A 22,870-nucleotide genomic window follows, 5' to 3' on the forward strand; every position below is an offset into this window, starting at 1 on the left:
GACTAATTTTTATTAACACATTACTGAGTTTTGAACCTTTAGGCTGCACTCAGATCACATTTCCAAGCTTTTCTCTTCAACAAAGTGCTAGAAACTTGTTTAAAAACACTGATAGCTGAAATTCCCAGGCAATCACGGGACCCAGGAGCTGCAGGCTTTAAGAAACACAACAAATATAGACTCCAATTTGGCAATGCCGGGAAAGAGATTTCAGAGCACACCAAAATCTTCCTTGTTTGCCCACTTCACTAGGGTTGGACTACAACTCCCAGAATCCCTTAGCAGCATTCGAGGAAGAGGAGGAGGAAGGAAATTCTTCCCAGGCAGCAATGGCTGAAGAGGTGGAGAGGAAGCCAGTGCTTGAGATGGTGAGTGTCTGGGAGGTCAGGGCTCCCTGGTCCTGCTGTGCTTCCTGGCTGGATGCACTAGGGAGGCAGGCTGGGGGACTCAGGCTTGTGGCAGAAGAGTCACGTGGTGACCCTCGGCTTCCCCTGTGCAGCCCCCAGGGTGTGCTGCTCCCAAACCCTTCAGTTTCCGTGGGCCTGGGACTGCTTTCATGGGTGGCCCTGTGTTCTGCCTAGCTCGATCTTTATCAGGCTCCCATGGCTGGAATATCTGAGAGCCCACCTACGGTCCTGGATTCAGAGAGAAAAGGCGCTTTATCTCTGTTCTGCAGGTGAGGGCTGGGTCTGAGGCACTGGGGTGAGTGATGATTGCACCAGGTAGCTTGCAGCAGAACTGGGACTTACACCCAGATCTTTCCTAAAATGCTGTTTTATTTATGTCCCCCTCAGCCTCCATACCCCAGTACTTCAGCCTTTCAAACATAATGAGTTGAGCTCCTACCCCAAACCATGAGATTTTAGAATCTAGTAAATGTGGGTTCTTTTTATTTTCTTTCTAGGTTTTGAGCCTTTTTTGAGGCTCATGTTTTCAAGCTTTCTCTATGAGCACTAGAAACTTTACTTTTCTTTGCAAATGAAAACAGGTTCTCACAAATCATGTGAATCTAGAAGCTGGGGCTTTAAGAAAAACACTTGTGATTCTAGACAGTTGGAAATGCTGTCCCTCTCTTCTCCATCTGCTTAGTTGTCTCGTCACCTGTTGTCTTTTCTTTTAGCCTGTATGGAGCAGATCCCCAAAGCTATTTAGGCAGCTAACTACCATGGATTTCCCATTGGGAATTAGGTGCCTAAATTCCTTTGAGCAGGGCCTGGATTGTTAGTCACACTATATTTGTACAGTACCTAGCACAATGGATCCCAGCTTGGTCAACACTAGGCACTACTGCAATATAAATGTTCAGTAGTAATAAGATTTTGAGTCTCCTTAAGTGTGAGGCCACACTTCTGGTTTTGCTAGGACCTTTTGCCTCCACAGCCCACCGCTCTGTTAAAAATGAGCTCAATGTGCCCTGCAACTGAGTCCAGAAAGCAAGTGTATCCTTCAGAAGAAGATAAGATGTGGCATAGCTACAGAGCAGTAGAGGAGCCACCAACCTGTTACTTATCTTCAGCCAATCCCATTCAGAGTTTTCATCTCCCTACTTTCAGCTTGAGCCTCCATTACAAGCTGCAAACTTCCTCTGTATAATGTAGTTCTAAGTATTGGCTGTTGGTAACAGCAGATGTGTTGTTTATAAATAAGAACATTTTATGCTTGATTTGCAGTGTGGTTTGGAGCAAGGGAGTCAGGAAGGATGTTGATAAATTGGAGAGGGTTCAGAGAAGAGCCACATGAATGATTAAAGGATTAGAAAACCTGCCTGACAGTGATAGACACAAGGTGCTTGATCTTAACAAAGAGAAGATTATTTAATAATGGGCTCTCCCATCTATCCAAGGGTAGGTCTACACTTAAAACGCTGAAGCAGCACCGCTGCACCAATGCAGCTGTGCCACTGTAGCGCTTCTGTGTAGGCACTACTATCTGACAGGAGACCTTCTCCCACCAGCGTAGTTAAGCCACCTCTGTAAGAAGCAGTAGCTAGCTATGTCGACAAGAAGCCCTCCTGTTGACATAGTGCTGTCTGCATCAAGGGTTAAGTCAGTATAACTGCGTTGCTCTAAGGTGTGGATTTTTCACAACCCTGAGTGATGTAGTTACACTGATGTAAATTTGTAGTGTAGACCTGGCCAGAGAAACGTAATGGCTGGATGTTAAAAATAGACAATTTCAGACTGGAAATAAAGCATACATTTTTAACAGTGAGAATAATTAACCATTGGAACAACCAAGGGTTGTGATGGGTTTTTCATCACTGACAGTTTTGATTGGATGTTTTTCTAAAAGCTCTGTTCTAGGGATTATTGTGGTGCAGTTCTCTGGCCTGGGTTATACAGGAGATGAGACTAGGTGATTACAATGATCTCTTCTGGCCTTGGAATCTAGGAATCTAATGACACTGAAAAGAATGGGGAGTTTTGGCATTGATATCAGTGGGAGTTGGGACCAGGATTAGGGGCATAGGCCTTCATAGGGAGGTTTCAATTGACCGTAACCTAATACATTTGATTAAATGGTTCTCTAAAAATGGGATATTGTGCCAGAACTGAAAGTTGTATGTGAAACCACAGCCGCATGGCATATGGCATATTATTTTATAATCAGTCTAGCCCAGCAGTGGAGCAGCTGGGTTGTCAGTTTGTTTAGCAAACAAAATTGTGTCCCTTGTGTAGCAGTGAATTGCTTACTATGGGCTCAGTGTTTTTCTGCAAGGGTTAATCACACATCTGGGAAGAAATCTTTCTATCAGGGATTCACAGAAGTGGCAGGAGGTCCCCATTTCCAAAAATCCATAGGTCCTTGATGAATGTATGGGTCATAGGAGAGCTGCTGGAGACAGCTTGCATTGGCACAGAAGTCACTCCCTTCTGCCATCTCCACAGCCCTGTTTCATGGTAGTGTGGCTTCTTCAGGAGTTGTGATGCCAGAGCTCCCCTGCTGCTCTCATTGTTTCACAGAACAGGCAGGGAACCAGGTCAGGCTGAACAGAGAGATGGTCAGTATGAAGTTGTATACTAGGTGAGGCCCTGGATTGGTTTTATTTGGGGTTGGGTAGTGCTATGGCAAACAGCCATTATTTGCCCCTTCACTTGCCCTCTCTTGAGATACAGAGCTTGAATCCAGTGGACCATCTACATGGCAGGTGGGCTATGCAGTCTAAGGGATGTCTGAGGAGGGTTGGTGGTTAGGGCACCCGCCTAGGACTTGGGTGAACCAGGTTCAGTTTCCTGCTCTTTTACAGACTCCCGGTGTAACCTTGGGCCAGTTGCTTAGTCTCTCTGGACCACAATTCCCCATCTGTACAATAAGGATAATAACACTGCCTTATTTCCCAGGACATTGGGAGCATAACTATATCAAAGACTGTAAGGCGCTCAGATGCTGCAGTGAGAGGTCTGTATAGTGCCTGAGATAGATCGAAGGGGCATGGACTAGGGTTGTCAAGCGATTACAAAAATTAATGGTGATTAATTGCGCAATTAAAAAAATTAATGGAATACCATTTATTTAAATATTTTTGGATGTTTTCTACATATTCACAATATTGATTTCAATTACAACACAGAATATAAAGTGTACAGTGCTCACTTTATATTTATTTTTTATTACGAGTATTTGCACTGTAAACAAACCAAAAGAAAAAAAGTATTTTTCAATTCACCTAATCCAAGTACTGTAGTGCAATTGCTTTAGCATGAAAGTTGAAGTTACAAATGTAGAATTATGTACAAAAAAAGTGTATTCAAAAATAAAACAATGTACAATTTTAGAGGCTGCAAGTCCAATCAGTCACACTTCTTGTTCAGCCAATTGCTCAGATGAACAAGTTTGTTTACATTTGCAGGAGATAATGCCCGTTTCTTGTAGTGAGAACAGGCATTCGCATGGCACTGTTGTAGTCAACGTTGCAAGATATTTACATGCAGATGCACTAATGATTCATATGACCCTTTGTACTTCAACCACCATTCCCGGGGACATGGATCTCTGCTGATGATGGGTTCTGCTCAATAACAATCCAAAACAGGATGGACCGATAAATGTTCATTGTCATTATCTTATGCCAGCAGCAGAAGATTGTTTTTGGTGGTTCAGGTTCTGTAGTTTCCACATCAGAGTGTTACTCTTTTAAGAATTCTGTTTAGCATATCTGGCAAGTAAATACCTTGCAAAGCCAGCGACAAAAGTGCCAAGTAAATGCCTGTTCTCACTTTCTGGTGACGTTGTAAATAAGAAGAGGGCAGCATTATCTCCTGTAAATGTAAACAAACGTATTTGTCGTTTTGTGATTGGCTGAAAAAGAAGTAGGACTGAGTGGACTTGTAAGCTCTGAAGTTTTACATTGTTTTGTTTCTGAGGGCAGTTATGTAACAAAAACATGTACATTTTTAAGTTGCATTTTCATGACAGAGATTGCACTACAGTACTTGTATGAGGTGAATTGAAAAATACTGTTTCTTTTGTTTATCATTTTTACAGTGCAGATATTTTTATAATAAAAATATACACTTTGATTTCAGTTACACAGCATGCAATATATATGAAAATGTACAAAAATCAAAATCTTTAATAAATTTCAATTGGTATTTTATTGTTTAACAGTACAATTAAAACTGCTATTAATTGCAACTAATTTTTTTAATTGCGAATAATTTTTTTGAGTTAATCACATGCATTAACTGTGATTAATCAACAGCCCTAGTAAGTACTGATTCTGTAGTGGGCTTCCTTCCTCCCCAGGCAGCAGTGTGGGATGTTTGCACAGAAAATTCTCGAACCTAGGAACATAGCTGTTGTAGGGTGTTTGTCACAAGGTAATGGAGGATGTTTCTGAGTTCAGATTTCACCCCTGATCTTTAGAGAAACATCAGTAGCCCTATCTAATGCTTGTCAGCACCACAGGATGTGATGCCACTTTATTTTGTATAATATGTTTCATGGAGCTAAATGGCACAGGTATGAAGTTAAAACCCAAGCCAACAGTGGAGGGAGGGAGAAATTGAGAAGAGACAAAAGTGGCATTTTCAGAAATGGACATAAGAGTGAGATCCGAGAAGGTGCCTGTTGCTTTAATTTCTTGAAGCATTTCATTGTGTTGCCCTTGTTTTGATCTCACCAAGATTATCCTACATAGAATAGGAATAACAAAGTCTGTGCTATGTTAGATGGAGCTAGGTTAGAAGCTAGGGTCAATATTTTCTAAAACTGGCCCTATTTTTCAAGGGGAGTTTTTGGAATGAGGCCCAAGGAGTCTCAGATAATCAATTTGATAGCTGCAAGACCTTTCCTTGGTAGAGATTTGCCCCACACTCTAAACTGACACATTGGCAAGATTATTCAGCTCTGTTGTGAGAGTTTCAGACTGGTCTTTCTATCCATGAACCCATACTTTATTCTTATGTCTGCCTTTCCTTCACTAGTTGGTTAAGTGCTGTTGTAGCTGTGTTGGTCCTGTTATTAGCAGGACAAAGTGCGTGAGGTAATATCTTTTATTGGACCAACTTCTATTGGGTAAAGAAACCAGCTTTTGAGCTTATACAGAGCTCTTCTTCAAGTTTTCAACTGATGGAGATCTCTGTGTTAGCTTAAAAGCTTGTCTCTTTCACCAACAGAAGTTGGTCCAATAAACGATATTACCTCGCCATCTTATGTTTCCTTTATCAGGTCCCTTGTACTTTATTTTTCTCTCAGCCAATGCACTAGATGGCATTACAGTTCACCATAGCTGGATTTGTATCGCATACTAGTTTGAAAGGAACTTGTTTGTCCAGCAGCCCAAGACATTGTAAATTAGTACTCTCTGGACAGCTCCTCCAGAGTCTCCAGTTGCCAGCCAGCCAGCCAACCAACCAACCAATGGGGAAGGGGCTATTGAGAATGGAGATGGCTGGACAGGGGAAACAAATGGATTATTAGTAGTATCTATTATTTATTGCCTGTTTTTAAAAAAGAATCATGTTAATATGGTCAGTTATTGTTCCAACCAAATGCCGAATCATGCAGATCCCATGAGTAACTATGAGTACTTCCATTGACAAAGATGTGGAAAAGGGTAGAAGGATCAGGCCCCTAGACAGCAAACCAGGCACTTTGATCTAGAAATGTCCCATAGTGTACAGACCCCTGCACAGTAGAAGAGAAAGGGGACTGAGATGGGTTGCTTGATGTAAGGGAATTTAGGGACAGACTTGTACCATGGTCTCTAACCAGTTACCACCTACACTTGTGTATAAACTGACCCTCCTGATTGCCCATTGAACATGAATAAAAACCAGTGTCCCAAATGTAAACTAGCCACCACCCTGTCTAGCTAATCTAGTCCCTCTATGTGCAGTGATAATGCAGCCATCACTGCAGTATGTAGGTACCACTGACAAGGTTAAATAATTCACAATTGTAAATCACAGTCCCTCTAAGCAGGAAGATCTTTTATATGATGTGGGATTACAGCTATTAGGATTGCTTAGCTGGGAGAGGCAAACAAATATCTGAGAGATGATCTGTCAGGACCAGAGTCAACAGCCTGCCCTTGGTGTGGATACCCTGGATAATCTTGTGGGTCTTTCCCATCTCTAAGGGGTTGTCTATGCAGGGAAATTGACCAGCATAGCTTTAGCAGAATAATTGTTCTTTATAGCCATGCCAGCATAACTGCCCTGTATAGATACTCTTCTGGAATAAAAGCGACTTTTTTCTGGAATAATTACTCCACTTCCAAACATCTTTGGGGATCTAGAGGCAATTTGATTGATTGTGTATTTCAGATTAGGAAAGCTGCCATGAAAACAGATCAGTTCTTCTCTTTTCCTGTTGGTCCATAATTTGAGAATAAGGGTCCAGCGGATGAAATGGATGGCAAGTAAATGTAGAAAAATAAAATATTGCTGCACGCACTAGGTAGAATTCCCTACACCAGGAAGGAGATCGGGCTTTCAGGTCAGATAATGGAGAACATTTTTCAAATGGGTTGAATAATTTGACACCTACATACCACAGTGATGGACACATTAGAAATATGTAGAGACATCCAACTTCATGCCTCTGGGCACAAACTGATTACCACAGGGCCATGTCAGAACCCTCCCTATGTATACAGTATGGCATAAGTCAAGTGGTGTGTTACTGGAGGGATGCTGTTTGCCTTCTTCTGAAGCATCAGATAACAGCCACTGCTGGAGGACCAGCAGTCTGATCATCTGCCGCAAAACTTCCATCCCTATGGAGATCCGGAAATGTATCAAAGGGATCTCTGTGCGAAGCAGGAGGGATAAATCAGGTCTCCGGGAACCAGACTGATCTGGCACAGCATGTTCCCTGCGGCTCCGTGAAATAGTGGTGCATGGGCTGTCATCCATCAGATCACTACACCAGTTTCTCAATGTACTAGGCAGATGGAAAAGCTAAATGCATTGTAGTCTGCTGCATGGTTTGTTACCTTCTCAATCTCCTTTAAGAAGTCTGCCCTGTGCATCTCCTGTCATGCACTGCACTAGGCCACACGGCCTCCTTTCCGCAAACTCCATGACTTCTGCAGTGGTCAGTGTGGCTGGCCCCAAGTGCCAGGTGGTCGAGGGACATCCACAGTGGTTGCTGCTGGAGTAGCTCCACAGCTAGCCATTTGGGTGGCTCTGCAGCCAGCCTCAATGGCCACGGCTCGAGTGTCTCAGGGTGGCTGGCCCCAGGGACCACCTGAGCAGTGGTCCCAGAGCAGCAGGAGCAGCCGCAGCTCAGTGGCCACTGGCAGCAGGCTGGGGATGGTCCCTGGGGGCACCCCCAGAGCAGTGGCCTCCCGGAGGCCTCCAGCAGTACCCCTGGGGTCCCACAGAGCAGGACTCCTCTTGAGGGCCCCCCCCCCAACTAAGATTTAGTCAGAGGTATTTATGGTACAAGTCATAGACGGGTCACAGACTGTGAATTTTTGTTTTCTGCCCGTGACCTGTTCATGAATTTTATTAAAAATACCCATGACTAAATCGTAGCCTTACTTATAACATCCAAATCCACATGTGCAGGTGTTTGAGGCATAGAGGGCCCAATCCCGTGACATATTGTGCCTTAAGGGCATGCCACACTGTGCAGGATCAGGCCCCTAGAGACATGACACAGGATCCTGATATAGTCTGTTTGGACTCCTGCCAATGCGCCAATAACTAAAAGCTCCAACAGGACCAGTTTGGGATTGAGATTGTCTCCAAAACCAAGAGTATCTAAATAATCTGCCAGCCATCAGAGCGCTGCTGAGCCTCTGGCCTCTCTCTGGGCTAAGTATAGCTGCTGCAGAGCCTGATTTCACCAGTCAATCCCCAGCCGACCTCGGAACTGCTGCGAGGTCTCAAGGTTAAGTGTGGAGCCAGAGCTATACAAAGCCCTCATCTCCTCACATCCTGCCCACGGTCAGCTCCTCAAATGCTCCAGAAGGTTCACAACTCCATTCACTTCTTGTCACATAGCAACACCCTCAGCAGTTACATTCACCTTTCCACAGGCACAGACACTGCAAGGAATTTGCTCAGAGTTTTAGAAGAACAGGGACAGTGATTTCAGAGAATGAGACGGGTTATCAAGATCTGCTAGAGAATTCCAGGACTGGCTCCAGAAAGCCCCTGTAGATTACATTCGGCACAATAATTATATTAACATTATAATCCTTTGTATTTCTACAGCTCCTTTCATGTTAGGATCTCAAAGTACTTTAATAAATTAAGCCTCGCAACCCTTCGGTGGAGTAGGTTAATATCATCCTCAATTCTACACATGGGGAAAATAAGTGTAGAGAGAGAGGTTAAGGAATAGGTCCTTCCCCCACGGTGGTCACTGGCAAAACTTCCATGGGAATAGAAGACAAGAAATGAGGAACTTTCCCTATGCCACTTGGTGAGATGGTGGCATTGCTGAGAACAAAACCCAAGTGAACTGACTCCCAGTCCCCTCTCACATGCATTAGGCCCAGATCCTTCCTGTTTGTTCCCAGAGCCCGTTGTTATTTTGCTAGTCCGCAAGGAAGTATTTACTGATATTATTAGTGTCTACTGATGCTCAGAAGCACCTTTCCATAGTTCCAGGCTCCTTGGGTAGCCATTAAAATGCATCAATCTAAAGGAGAAAATCCCCCTTGCCTGCTCTCTCCTCTCTCAGAGCATACGAGCCCATTTAAACCGCCCTTCGTGACCCTACCCCTGGAAATAACCATCTCTTTCATCAGCCTGGCGTGCACAGCCCTCAACCTGCTCTTTCCTGAGAAGTTGAAGGAAACCAATGAGGGGCCTGACAGGCAGAAGAAGGGCTTAGATGGCCCAACCGAGATCAGCGCCCCAGTGTTGTGGGCACAGAGTGAGTCCCTGCCCCAAAGAGCTCACAATGGGATGGGAGGGAAAAGCAACATATCATCAATAGGGAGCTGTGCCCAACGTCAGACAGGAAGTCTGCAGCAAAGCTTGGCACTGAACCCAGAATTCCAGATGTAGTGCCTTAGCCACAGAATTACCAAGATGTTCTCCCTGCCTGAGACCCTTCAGCTAAGACCAGGTATCGAGAGCTGATCTAAATGCTGGACAAACAGGATTTTAAAATGGAACTGCTGGGTTTTTTTTTAACTCCTAGTGCTGACTTGATCTCCGTCATAGACATGGAGTCCTAGTTATAAACCCAGGGGGTGGTGGAGGCAGTGTAGCCTAGTGAATAGAGCACTGAACTGGGACCTGGGAAACACAGTTCTGCCACTGGCTCACTCTGATTCCGTAGACAAGACATGTCACTGCCCCGTGCCTCAGTTTCCCCATATATAATGGCAATAACGATACTGAATTGCTTTGTAAAACCATGAGATCTGCTGATGGAAGCACTAGATAACACCACAACCTAGCTCTGATTACTAGAGTGAAATCCTGATCCTATTGAAGTCATTGGTGAAATTCACATTCATTTCAATAGGGTAGGATTTCACTTAGAGCAGTGGTTCTCAACCTTTCCAGACTATTGTACCCCTTTCAGGAGTCTGATATGTCTTGTGTACCCCTGAGTTTCACTTCACTTAAAAAATCATTGTTAGGGGGCTTATTCCTTCACCCTTCCACTTCCCTGGTCCTTTTTGCATGAACAGAGAGCAACAATACCCAAAGTCCAAAGGCGCAAACAATGTATACAGACATAAGGGTTTTCCAGCTGTGTCAATTGATAAGTGAGTTCTTGCCAGACAGGATGCTATCAAACTAAGTTTCCTTTTACATCTTCTAGGCTCTTCCCTTTCTCTGGAGGTGATAGGAATATCAGGACAGGATTGTATTCCTAATAGCCCAATAGCACCTTATTTCAATGTGACTAGTTTGGAATGTGAGGATGTGGCCATACACTTCCCAGCTTATGGCTGCCTAACTACATCTCAGCTGACGGCCTTAGCCTGTCACAGTAAGAGAAGGCCAGTACACAGACAGTGATTTTGATTCTTTTATACCTCTATAACTAGCTAAGTGATAAGAATACACCTAAATTCTTAAAGTATAGGCCTTTGCAGACAGGCCTGAATATCTATATCCTAACACCCCACCCCTCCCTTTTTTTTTTTCCTTTTGGGATTCTCCTGCCCAGGTATCCCTGGAAAAGCATAGGACATATGGCGACACATTTCCTGATACTGCCAGGCATCAAGGTGGAAGGTGTTGATATTTTATTTGTTTCACTGCCCCTTGTGTAGTATAGTGCCCTGCACCTTTTCTTGTACAGGCATACCACACCTATTTTAATTAGTGTTTCAGACTTCCCATTATAGTGTGCCCGAGAAGGTTGGGTTCGGGTTGTTCTGCACACTGCGGGGTGGGGCGGGCTTACTGCATTACTTATAGGTTATTTTTATATTCAGTGTAACACAAGTACTGTTAACAATATACAGTGCACAGCAACACCCAGTTTTGATCACTGCAGTATGGTCCCACGTCCGAGCCACGACCAAAACACTGCCTCTTTTCCTTTGACAGGGTTAAGATTTTAATGTGTCCAGTTGCTGGCAGTTACAACAAGGTGCCTCTGCAAGTTTTACGTGCTTTTGTTTATATTATAAGTTTATTGAATGTTTACAGAGAAATGGTTTGTTATTTAAACCAACTTAATCACTTGGTATGGAATTAGGTAGTATGCCCTGGTTTGATTATTTACAGCAATAAGATTTACAGATTTATTTGTGCACCAGAGTCCAGATAGCAGCGTGTAGATGTGTGTAGTTTGGTTGGGGGCTGGTGTAATTGTGCCCCCAGTAATATGTACATTTTTAGCAAAACATCTTATATATAGTACACCCAATTGTTTACCCCTTGCCATAGGCCATTGATTTTGCTTTTTTATAGTTAAAGGAGAGGGGCACAGCCAAACATTTTGTTTGATTTACACCCATTTTTTACACCCCTTTATTGATTTTTAGTGAGCTGCTTTTTTTTTTTTTTTAATTAGTTTCATAGGGCTCGTGGGGCCACCTTAGTTTCTGTTTTATTTCCAGGCACCATGGTAGCTATTGCGCTGGTGCTGGCCTTTTAGTTGAGCATTGAGCATTTTGCATTTTTACACACATTTTTTTTTTTTTAGGTTAGCCTTTTGAAGCCACCCCCAACCCACGTTATGCTAGCAACAAGACAAACACTACAGATAACAACACAAAACATAGATTCATGGTATTTTGGGTTATTTTTTTGCTGGCGCCAGCATGCTTGTAGAGTGTTTGAAAAACAAAAGAAACAATTTCCACCCCCCTAGTGGGGACAGATTGTTGCTTAATAATAATACTAATTTTTTTTACACTTTTTTTTGCTAATTGCAGGAAAAACAGAAGAATTACCTCCACGCTGTTTTGGTTTTGTTTTATAGTTAGGCTAGTGAATTACCCCACTTACTGTTCGTTCATGAAACTTATGAGGTGGTGTGCCTTAGTTTCCCCTTTTGTACAACAGACCATGTTTGCAGTAGTATTTTTGCTGTACCAAGCTTTACGTTTATTTTTAGGTAATAGCTGAGAGACAGCTTTAGATTTTTGCTTTGTGTACACACACACACTCTCTCTCTCTCTCTCTCTCTCTCTCTCTCAGGGTTAATCTGTTTCCCTTACTTTTAGGTTTGACTTGTTTTTTTACCTTCCTTTAGTAGCTTGTTTGCTGACCAGATGTATTTATTATTTTTAGGTTTTTGTGCTGCAAAGTGCAGTTTTTTTTTTCATTAGCTAGGTAAATTGCATTTACACAGACGCTTTTTTGGCTTGCCTTTGGATTTAAAGCTATTAGCAGCTCAGAGACTGTTTTAAAAGGGACACATTTTACTTTCACCAGAGTTGTGATTACTTTTTACTTTTATTTTTTGCTTTAAAACACTGCTTTAAAGATTTGAAAAAGAAAGCACAATTTACTATGGCTTCTTTTGGAGCCCTAACAGCATTTTAATTAAGTACCATGTTTTGTTTGCATTTATTTTACCCCTTTTTAAATATACACTGCACATGTTTTGGGAAATAGTTTAACCTTTATTATATTAGCCATATTAATTTTACACAAGATATGACTGCCTTTCCCATGCCCAGAGTTTTTATGCACTTTCAAAGTGACAGTTGGATCCCCCAGAGCCACCCCAAGGCTTAGTGTTCCCATTATTGCTTTCCTTTTTTCTTTTTGTGCACAAACAAAATTTTATTTTGTCTAACATTCCTTGCACTCTGATTACTTTTTTTACACAACTGTACCCCGATTACACTTTTATTTTGTACAACCAGAGATTGCCAGGAGCAGTTAAGTTTCAATAGAAACCCCTGACATTTCTTTAGTGATTTTGATTACATTACCAATCAGGACTTAGAGTAGAGTGCCTGATAGACTCTGGTTTCCCCCAAAAACCTTCCCTGGGGGGTCCCAAGACCCAATTCCTTGAGTCTCACAACAAAGGGAAATAAACCATTCCCCTCCCTCTCCCTTCTTTCTCCCAGCTCCTTCCCGCCCTGGGAACACTAGGAAATCACCTGATTCAATTTCTTGAATCACCACACCGAGAGGAGTGTTACCTTCCCCCTCCCCCAGAGGCCCTACAGATTTAAGCTGCGTGAATCTAACACAAAGAGAAAATTTATCCTTCCCTTCTTCCCACCAATTCCCTTGAACTTTAACTAGGAGAAAAAAATTAACAGGTCTTACAAGCAAAACTTTTAATAAAAAAGAAAGAAAAAAAGTAAAAGGTTTATCTCTGCACTTTAGATAGTAAACAGTTACAGAGTCTTTCAACTTATAAACAATAGAAGCTTTCTCCAGCAGAAACACAATTTAAGCTACTTCCAGCAAGTACACATATGCAAATAAGAAAACAAATTAAAAGACTATAACCGCCTTTTTTCTTACTCACAATTCTGAATAGATAAGAGACTGTAGCAGGGAGATTGGCAGAAACCTGGTTGCACCTCTAGTCCCGTCCAGGACCCAGAGAGAACAAAGCCAAACCCAAAACCCACAAACAAAGGCTTCCCTCCACGAGATTTGAAAGTATCTTGTCTCCTGATTGGTCCTCTGGTCAGATGTTTGCAGGTCACTGTTTGTTAACCCTTTATAAGTGAAAGAGACATTAACCCTTAGCTATGTGTTTATAACAGCACCTTATTTCAATGTAACTAGTTTAAAATGTAAAAATGTAACCATATACTTCTCAGCTTATGGCTGCCTAACTACATCTTAGCTAAAGGCCTTAGCCAGTCACAGTAAAAAAGGCCATTACACAAACAGTAATTTTAATTCTTTTATACCTCTATAACTAGCTAAGTAATACAAATACACCTAAATTCTTGAAATATAGGCCTTTGCAAACAGGCCTAAATATCTATATCCTAACACTCATCATCATCATCACCACCATAACCACACTGGTCGTTGGGGCACTATCATTGATGAGCAATCAGCCAATTTGTCTCTACCCCTGTGTGTCAGTGCTTGACTCTCCACAATGTCCATTCCTGTCCACTCTTTTATGTTGTCAATCCGTCTCTTCTTCTGTCTACCTCTTCTTCTCTTTCCCTGTACTGTTCCCTGGAAGATGATCTTGGATAGGCCAGTGATCTTGTTACATGGCCATACCATTTCAGCCTGTGCTTCTTCATGGTCGTCAGCAGGTCTTCATATGACCCAGTGCATTGGGTGATGATGTTGCAGACCTCTTCATTAGTGATGTGGTCGAAGTAGGAAATGCCCAGGATTTTACGGAAGCATCTTATCTCTACTACCTGTATATTCTGTTCAAGTTCTGCCATAAGGGTCCATGTCTCGCACGCATATAGAAGAATGGAGATGACCAGTGCATGCTGCAGTTTCAGTTTGGATTCCAGGGAGATGTTCTTATTCCTCCAAATTGGCTTTAGCTTTGCCTCTGGTGCTGCTGGTTGCACAGTTCTTGCCCAAATTTCTGCCTTGGATCCTTCATCAGTGATGATTGCCCCCAAATACTTGAACGGTTTTACTGTCTCCAGCTCTAGTCCGCTGGCAGTGATATGTGAGCTGATCCCACCACATTTGTTTGTCATCAGCTTAGACTACCCAGATTCAACAGAGGAGGATGACTTTCCAATACTTCGTGAAGAAGTGGAGACATCTGTGAAATCACTCAAGAATGGAAAGGCTACAGGTATTGACAACATCCCAGCGGAACTGATGAAATTCGGAGGAGAAATATTAATAGATGTACTCACCAAGAGCTGCAAGAAGATCTGGCAGGCCGGTGAGTGGCCCTCCACATGGACACAGTCACTCCGCCAAAGAAAGGCAACCTGCCACTGTGTCAAAATTATCAGACCATAAGTTTAATTAGCCATCCCAGCAAAGTGATGTTGAAAGTCATATTAAACAGATTGAAGCCACAAGCCGAGAATATCATCGCTGAAGAACAGGCTCGCTTTCATGCTGGAAGAAGTACCACTGAACAGATTTTCAACCTTCATGTTCTATGTGAGAAGTACTTACAACACCAGCAGAACATCTACCACGTCTTTGTTGACTTCAAGAAGGTATTTGACAGAGTATGGCACGAAGCTCTCTGGGCAACTATGAAGAAGTACAATGTTGGTTTTAAGTTTATTTTTACCATTAAACAACTGTATGCCAAGGCCAGCAGTGGCGTTCTCATCAATGGCACAAAAGGAGAGTGGTTTCCCACCAAGGCTGCCTTCTTTCGCTCACACTGTTCAACATCTGCTTGGCGCGCATAATGACTGATGCCCTAGAAGATCACATATGCACAGTCAGCATTGGGGGAGGGGGGCGAATGATGTGAAATCTTCAGGTTGCTGATGATGTTGATGGCCTGACAGGCAGCGAAGATGAACTTGCCAACCTTGTGAAATGACTGGATGAAGCCTTCGCAAAATATGGCATGGAAATCAGTGCAGAGAAAACCAAGCTGATGACTTAAAAATTACCTGCTTACAAAATTAGACATAAAAATACAAGTGTCACAGCACACTTACTGAAAAACTGCTGACTTTCTTATTTATACCATATAATTATAAAATAATCGGAATATAAATATTGCACTTACATTTCAGTATATAGTATATAGAGCAGTATAAACAGATCATTGTCTGTATGAAATTTCAGTTTGTACTGACTTTGCTAGTGCTTTTTATGTGGCCTGTTGTAAAAGTTAAAAGTCCGGTAAGCGGCGCAGCAGAGCCCGGGGCTAAGGCAGGCTCCCTGGCTCTGCACGGTCCCAGAAGTGGCCACCAGCTCTCCCGCTATCATAGCTACTGCTGCTCATTGTTGATGGGAGAGGTCTCTCCCATCAACAATGTGGTTACATGAGCACTCTGACAGCGGTACGGCTGTATTGGTGCAGCTGTGCTGCTGTATGCTTGTAAGTGTAGAGTTGGCCTGACTCCTCACAACAAACTTTCTCCTTTAGGAAGCTTTTCCTGCTGTCTCACCTCATTGCATGTTTCTTTTTATTTCATCCCATTATTCCTAGATATTCTCCTTTTTCTCCCCACAATGGATCCTAGCTGGTATCCCTACGACTCCTCCAGCAGCAATAGATGCTGGGACTATTTCCCCCCCCCCTTGAGTGGAAAAAAAAGCAGAGACTTGTTACACTCTAGGTGCCAGTTTCCACAGACTCAGACAGTTATTTAATCTTTTTAATACTGAATGTGGGAATGTGGTAATAAAGTTTGTGGATGACAGAAAGCTGGGAGGTATTGCCAATACAGAGAGGGACCGGGATATCCTACAGGAAGATCTGGATGACCTTGTAAACTGGAATAATAGTAATAGGATGAAATTTAATAGTGAAAAATGCAAGATCATGCTTTTAGGGATTAATAACAAGAATTTTTGTTATAAACTGGGGACGCATCACTTGGAAGTAACAGAGGAGGAGAAGGACCTTGGAGTGTTGATTGATAACAGGATGACTGTGAGCCGCCAATGTAATATGGCTGTGAAAAAAGCTAATGTGGTCTTAGGATGCATCAGATGAGGTATTTCCAGTAGAGATAAGGAGATGTTAGTACCATTATACAAGGCACTGGAGAGACCTCATCTGGAATACTGTGTGTAGTTCTGGTCTCCCATGTTTAAGAAGGATGAATTCAAACTGGAACAGGTACAGAGAAGGGCTTCTAGGATGATCCGAGGAATGGAAAACCTGGGGGCAAAAAATGAAAGGAGACTCAAAGAGCTTGGCTTGTTTAGCCTAACCAAAAGGAGGCTGAGGGGAGATATGATTGCTCTCTATAAATATATCAGAGGGATAAATAGTAGGGAGGGAGATGAATTATTTAAGCTCAGTACCAATGTGGATACAAGAACAAATGGATATAAACTGGCCATCAGGAAGTTTAGACTTGAAATTAGATGAAGGTTTCTAACCATCAGAGGAGTGAAGTTCTGGAACAGCCTTCCAAAGGGAGCAGTGGAGGCAAAAGACATATCTGGCTTCAAGACTAAACTTGATACATTTATGGAAGGGATATGATAGGATAACCTAATTTTGGCAATTAATTGATCTTTGACTATGAACAGTAAATATGCCCAATGGCCTGTAATGGGACACTAGACAGGGTGGGATCTGAGTTACTATAGAGAATTCTTTGCTGGGTGTCTGGCTGGTGAGTCTTGCCCATGTGCTCAGGGTTTAGCTGATCGCCATATTTGGGATTGGGAAGGAATTTTCCTCTAGGGCAGATTGGCAGAGGCCCTGGGGGAGTTTTGCCTTCCTCTGTAGCATGGGACACGGGTCACTTGCTGAAGGATTCTCTGCACCTTGAGGTCTTTAAACCACAACTTGAGGACTTCAATAACTCCTCGTTACAGGAGTGGGTGGATGAGATTCTGTAGCCTGTGTTATGCAGGAGGTCAGACTAGAAGATCATAATGGTTCCTTCTGACCTTAAAGTTTATGAGTCTATTGTTGGGTCTGGAATGTGACTCCTGGTGAATGAGATCCAAGAACGGCTTGGTATTAAAGATCGTTGAGGGTGGGATCTTGTACTCATGCTCCCAAAATTCCCTTTGAAGGCTGGGACCTTTGGGTGTGCAAGGAATGGAAGGATCAAAACCTAGGATAACACTAACCCTTTGACCGTGCATATAATACTAATTCCTAGCTTTTCTATCGTGCAATATATCTAGCCTTCATCTATCTGGCAGTCTAGAAATCCCTGGGTTCTAAGAGGAAGGCTCTGGCTTATATTTTTTTCCCCTCCAGATTTGTGTGGTGGGCCCATACTCCAGCTGTGGCGTTTCTCCAAAAACAAGCTCGTGGCAATTCTCAACCACTGTTTTCTAACACAATGATGAACATAGAAGAACAATGATAAACCTAGTTGTCCAGGTCTATGCTTACAGTTATACCATAGGGGGTGACCCTGTTGCTGACACCAGTCATCAGAAGTGAGTCATTTTTCTAGTGTAGGCCTGTCCTTAGTTACTTCAGAAGGAGTTTAAATCATCTGGAGATATAACCATATTCTTGTGCTCCTCTTGCTTTCCTGTCTCTGGCAGGTCCAGGCAGATGGGATGGATGGAAACTGTGTCACATTTGTGTTACATGATGAGGACCACACACTTGGCAACTCCCTCCGTTACATGATCATGAAAAAGTAAGTGAAGTCCCTGTGATAACTGGTACCACTTCAGGGCCATGTTTGCCGTCCCTAGACTTCTGATCTAGCACCTCTGGCACTGCTGAAGCCGGATGAATATTGCAAATCTCCCTACTTGGGTTCTTTAAACAAATGCACTTTGACTGCATCTCTGCCCCTTTGGAAACAAGTTTACTGTCAGGCCTGGGAGTGGAAACAGCCAGTGTTCAAGTGAGTATTAGAGAATCTTATTTTGAATGTGCAAACACAAATATTCGCACTGGGAGCCTGATTCGTATGCTCATGCAGTCAAAAGAATAGTATCTCATGACCTACATGACCCTATCCAGTAATCAATATTTAGGAGGAACTTCTTGTCATGAGTTCCTGCTCTAGAAGTATTAAGGAAGGGGGGTTTGCATTTGATAATTTCAAAGGACAAATTGTGATAGTCTTGTAAGCTGCTCATGATCAATCACTATCAGCAAACCAGTGTTGTAACCTTTAGGCCATGCTTTCTTTCAGCTGCTAAAACCAGGGCAACCACTCAACTGGTCTTAAGTTTGGGTCTGGGCAGTCGTGAAATCCATCCACAGCATAGAAAAGGCAGGGGGTGTTTATCTATTCCATACCCCACCAACTTTAGGATCTAGCCCACCCCACAGAAGCACACCTTTTCCTCTGCACGCCTATCTCAGGGAGCTGTGGGTGATGGGAGGTGATTGCTTTTGAAACAAGTGGGACCAAGATGCAGTGCAGGTCTGCTTGCTTCAGAGGCTTCCTAAACATGAGTGTCTCTGCAGTTGACTTGCTGCTGATTCTGAGAGCCCACTTATGCTTCCTGCTTCTGTACCTCCTGTAGCCCTGAAGTGGAGTTCTGTGGTTACAGCATCACCCACCCATCTGAAAGCAAAATCAACTTCCGGATCCAAACCAGAGGTAGGAATGCAGCTGGGTTTCCCTGGACAGCTGTCCCTTGCCATGTCAGGCCCTGAAACCATGGATCTGCCCACCTGTGAAGTCTTTCCCCCTCCCTCTGCATGTCGTTGGTTCCAGCATTCTACAGAGCAGTTGCAGTCACCATCCATGATCAGTGCAGCTTGTGTAGCAAAAATAGAGCTGGTCTCTGTCATCCCCCACTGCAGAGCCCAGACGTGGCCTCAGTAGTAATCAGCAAGCCTGGGGAGTTGTGGTCCCAAAGCCTCACTCAGCTTTGGGCATCCCACCTGGTATCACCCCTAGTTAGCTCCTGGGTGCCTCCTCCAAGTTAAATCTTCACACAAAGCTTGTTACGTTACACACTAAACAGCAGATCCAGTCTGTTACACAGCTCGATGGGCAGATATTGCTAATTCCTGGGGTGAATAGCACTGCAAGTGCTCTGTGTAGCAAGGTGCCCTCTGGGTGCTGTACTCTGTGTTCCCCTCATACTATCCTGATGTCCATGCCAAAGGGCAGCCTGCAGGATTCGCCTGGGACTGTATCTGCCATTGCAAGAGCAAGGCTGCTGCGGCTCCATTTCCATACCTACTTCACAATTGTCCCTCTGAATAGTTTGTAAAACCCAGCCAGAGCCTCTAACTTGGTTCCCAGCTCACAGGTCCCCTCTCCTGTGGCCTTGAGTGTTGGTTGCGTAGAAGAGCAGAGCCACTGGAAATGGCCAAGTTGTGCTAGATGGCTTTTTAATTTTTTGAAGAATTCAGCAGTACTGCAAAGTGCTGGATTGCTGGTCCCGGAGAGTAGAGCCCTATGTCTGTCCACAACACAAACTGCAGGGCAAGCTTCCCCTACGTTGTCCCCTGCCAAAGGGCTTCAGCCTGGACATGGGGCTCTGAGACACCAGTTCAAGCCTCCGTGGTCCATTCAGTCCTTGTATGATCTTCTCAGACTGCTGATGGGAGTGGGAGGGAGCATGACATGGATGCTGGCCTAAGATCCTTACCTTATCACAGGGGCCGCCAAAGAGGTGTATGAGAGTTGGGTTAGGAGGGGAAGGGCCCCATGTCCAGTACTGGAGCCGCACTTTCTGTGAATGCTTCTTCTTTTCTGAAGGGGGGATCCTGGCCGTTGAGCCATTCCGGAGAGGACTAACAGAACTGGTGGACGTCTGCCAGCACGTGCTCAGCAAGTTTGAGGTGAGGTCACAGCTTCATGGTAGAATGACTCTGGGCTCCTTCTCTCTGTGGTCTGTGAAGGAGAGAAATAGCTGGCTGCATTGTCTGACTGACAGAGGCACTAACATGTCCATGGCCGCAGATGTTATCTAACGGATCCCCTCCTCGCTCCTCTTGCAGGATCTGCACATATTTGGAGGCAGCCAGTTGTAGTAGTTAGAGAAGTGAAATTGGGAGTCAGCAGACTTGGGCTCTCTGACCAACTCTGACACTGGATCACTATGTGACCTTGGGGAAGTCACTTCACCTCTTTGTGACTCAGTTTCCCCATCTCTAAAATGACACTTCACCTACCTTTGAAAGGGGGGTTCTGAGAAGCAAGCAGTGTTTGTGGAGTGCTTTGGGATCCTCATATGGAAGTTGCTGTACAAGTCAAATGTAAAATATTGCTATTTCACCCTGTTCATTACATTTTACTGCAGTGTAAGTGAAGCTCAGAGAATGCACAAATCTGCATTCCACATCCGAGGGGTTTCCCCATCATCTTGGAAGAAGTGTTTTTTCTACCATACTGGGGGGATAGGATTTGGAAAGCCACCTGAGGCTCAGTAATCCTGCTTGTGGCAGAGAGCAGCTAGCGCATCACAGAGACAGTTTGGTGTCATAGAGGCGTAAGAATGCCAATGTGAAGGATGGCTTGGGTGTAAGTGGAACCTGGATGCAGCAGGGCTACGAGGATAAGTTTGGGATCAGTCAGCAATAAGATGGTGCAATAATCTGCTCCCCCCAACCCTAACGGATGTGGATGTATGCTCTTTGAAGGAAGGGCTGGATGCAGTGGCAGCAACTTCAGTGGGGGCAAAAATGAGCCCTGAATTTGTTCTCTTTCAAACATGCTGCTGTAATCCGTAAAACATCTGTGTCAATAGGCAGGCTGAACTTGGGGCTACTCCTGGAGGCACTGCCTCACCTCCCTTACAGTGAACCAAGACTGATCAAAAATAAAATGCAACCATTTCTCAGAGCACCTAAAGCTCATCGGTTTCCTTCCCCACCCTTCAGTCCTCCTAGACCCTCCAGCCTTTTCAAACAGGAGCCTCAACCACATTAAAATGTCGCTCTTTTCTTGTCTTACTCTGCCTGGGAAAGTATGTTCAGAACCAGAGAGCCTCTCAAAGCTCCTCAGGTGTGGGCATGGGCCTGGCTGTGTTTTAGTTAATCAAACATACAGCATTGACATTGGTCATTTGATCTCATTTGCAGGCAAGCGTAAAGGAATACAAGGCCCAAAGAGAGGCGGAAATGGACTAGCCCTGCAGCTGCTGGAGTACAGAGTGGACATGTATATATTGTTCATGTATGTTTAATGCCCCTGTTGAAAGAGGTTTTATTTTTTTATGACAAATCTGAAGCAAATTGTATAATTTCTCTAATAAATGCTGTGAGGTTCAGTCCTGCTTGCATTTCACTCCATTCAGACCTGCCACAGATCCAGAAAAAGAAAGGGGTTTCTTGAAATTTTCTCAGGTCAGCAGTCCCCACTACACTTCCATTCTCGCCCTTAGAAATCTCCACAGCCTCAAATTCACTTCAAGATCTGAGTCTGTAGAAATCCTCCAGATCAAAGCACCTCCAACCCTATGCAGTGTTTGAAATCTGATGCTAAGTTTTCAGCTTTCATCCATTTTCTCTAAACTTCTTACATTTCCACACTTCTTCCACTTTTTGGGTGCCTTGATGACTTCCACTTAACCCTTTACCCACCCCTTGGGAAAAACCGACTATGATTCTGCGGTGTTGGAAGGGTAACTGCAAAGACCAGAGTAATAAGAGCATTAAGATTTCATCAGTCCAATGAATGTGCAGTTCCCATCCTGCTTGTGTCTGTTTGTGCCTTTCTTGTGAGCATGTGTGTGTGTTTTTAAAAAGCATCAGTTCACAGAGCAAAGGGGGAGTAGTGTCCATTTCCCTTGATTGAGCTTTTGGTGCACAAGGAAATCCACCATCAGCAGTTGTGGGTTTATCATGAGCCCATTTGTTTAATTATCAAACGGGCACTCTGGTCATTCCTTACAACAACAGAGAACGTATCATTAGGCTTTACTTGGGGCATGGCTTATCCCAAGCAGCATAAATTATGTGTAATGTACAGGGAGAACAGATGTGATTTCTTTACAATAAATCAATTCAGTTTGGATCCCAAATTAATAACAGGATCCATATGGAGACTGAACTATTTACCAGTCTGTCCACCTGACTCCGATCTCCTTTTTCATTGTTTGAAATCCTCATTTTCACCTATGGTAAAGGTGAGAAAAATCAAGATCCATGTGTTTTAAAACAGAAGAATCTGATCCTTCTTTTACCCACCAAGAGCCTGCCTTCCAGTCTCTGTGTCATCCTCCAGGAGAGTTAACGTCCTTTCCCCTAAAGGCAGTGTGGCATAGGGGAGAGCACACTGGACTGTAACTCGGCAGACCTGGGTTCTATCCTGCCACTTTCTTGCTGGGTGACCTTGACCAAGTCCTTTCCACTCTCTGTGCCTCAGTTTGCCTAACTGTAAAATGGGGATGATAATGCCGACGTCCTTTGGAAAGTGCTTTGAGATCTACCAGTGGATAAGAGCTAGATAAGAACATAACATGTACACAGCCATACTGGGTCAGACTAA

General features: G+C 43.6%; 1 protein-coding gene across 1 annotated transcript; it reads left to right on the top strand.

Annotated features, from left to right (window-relative positions):
- The first annotated feature begins 264 nt into the window (after positions 1–264).
- LOC115657925 (DNA-directed RNA polymerases I and III subunit RPAC2-like) lies at positions 265–21,650 on the top strand. The gene is made up of 5 exons (XM_030576277.1): positions 265–368; positions 18,006–18,103; positions 18,948–19,024; positions 20,138–20,220; positions 21,463–21,650. Exons 1-5 carry the CDS (start codon positions 330–332, stop codon positions 21,508–21,510), a joined length of 345 nt encoding a protein of 114 aa, XP_030432137.1. The 5' UTR covers positions 265–329; the 3' UTR covers positions 21,511–21,650.
- Positions 21,651–22,870: the final 1,220 nt, after the last annotated feature.

Source organism: Gopherus evgoodei, chromosome 9 (genome assembly GCF_007399415.2).
Source record: "Gopherus evgoodei ecotype Sinaloan lineage chromosome 9, rGopEvg1_v1.p, whole genome shotgun sequence".
Classification (NCBI taxonomy): Eukaryota; Metazoa; Chordata; order Testudines; family Testudinidae; genus Gopherus; species Gopherus evgoodei.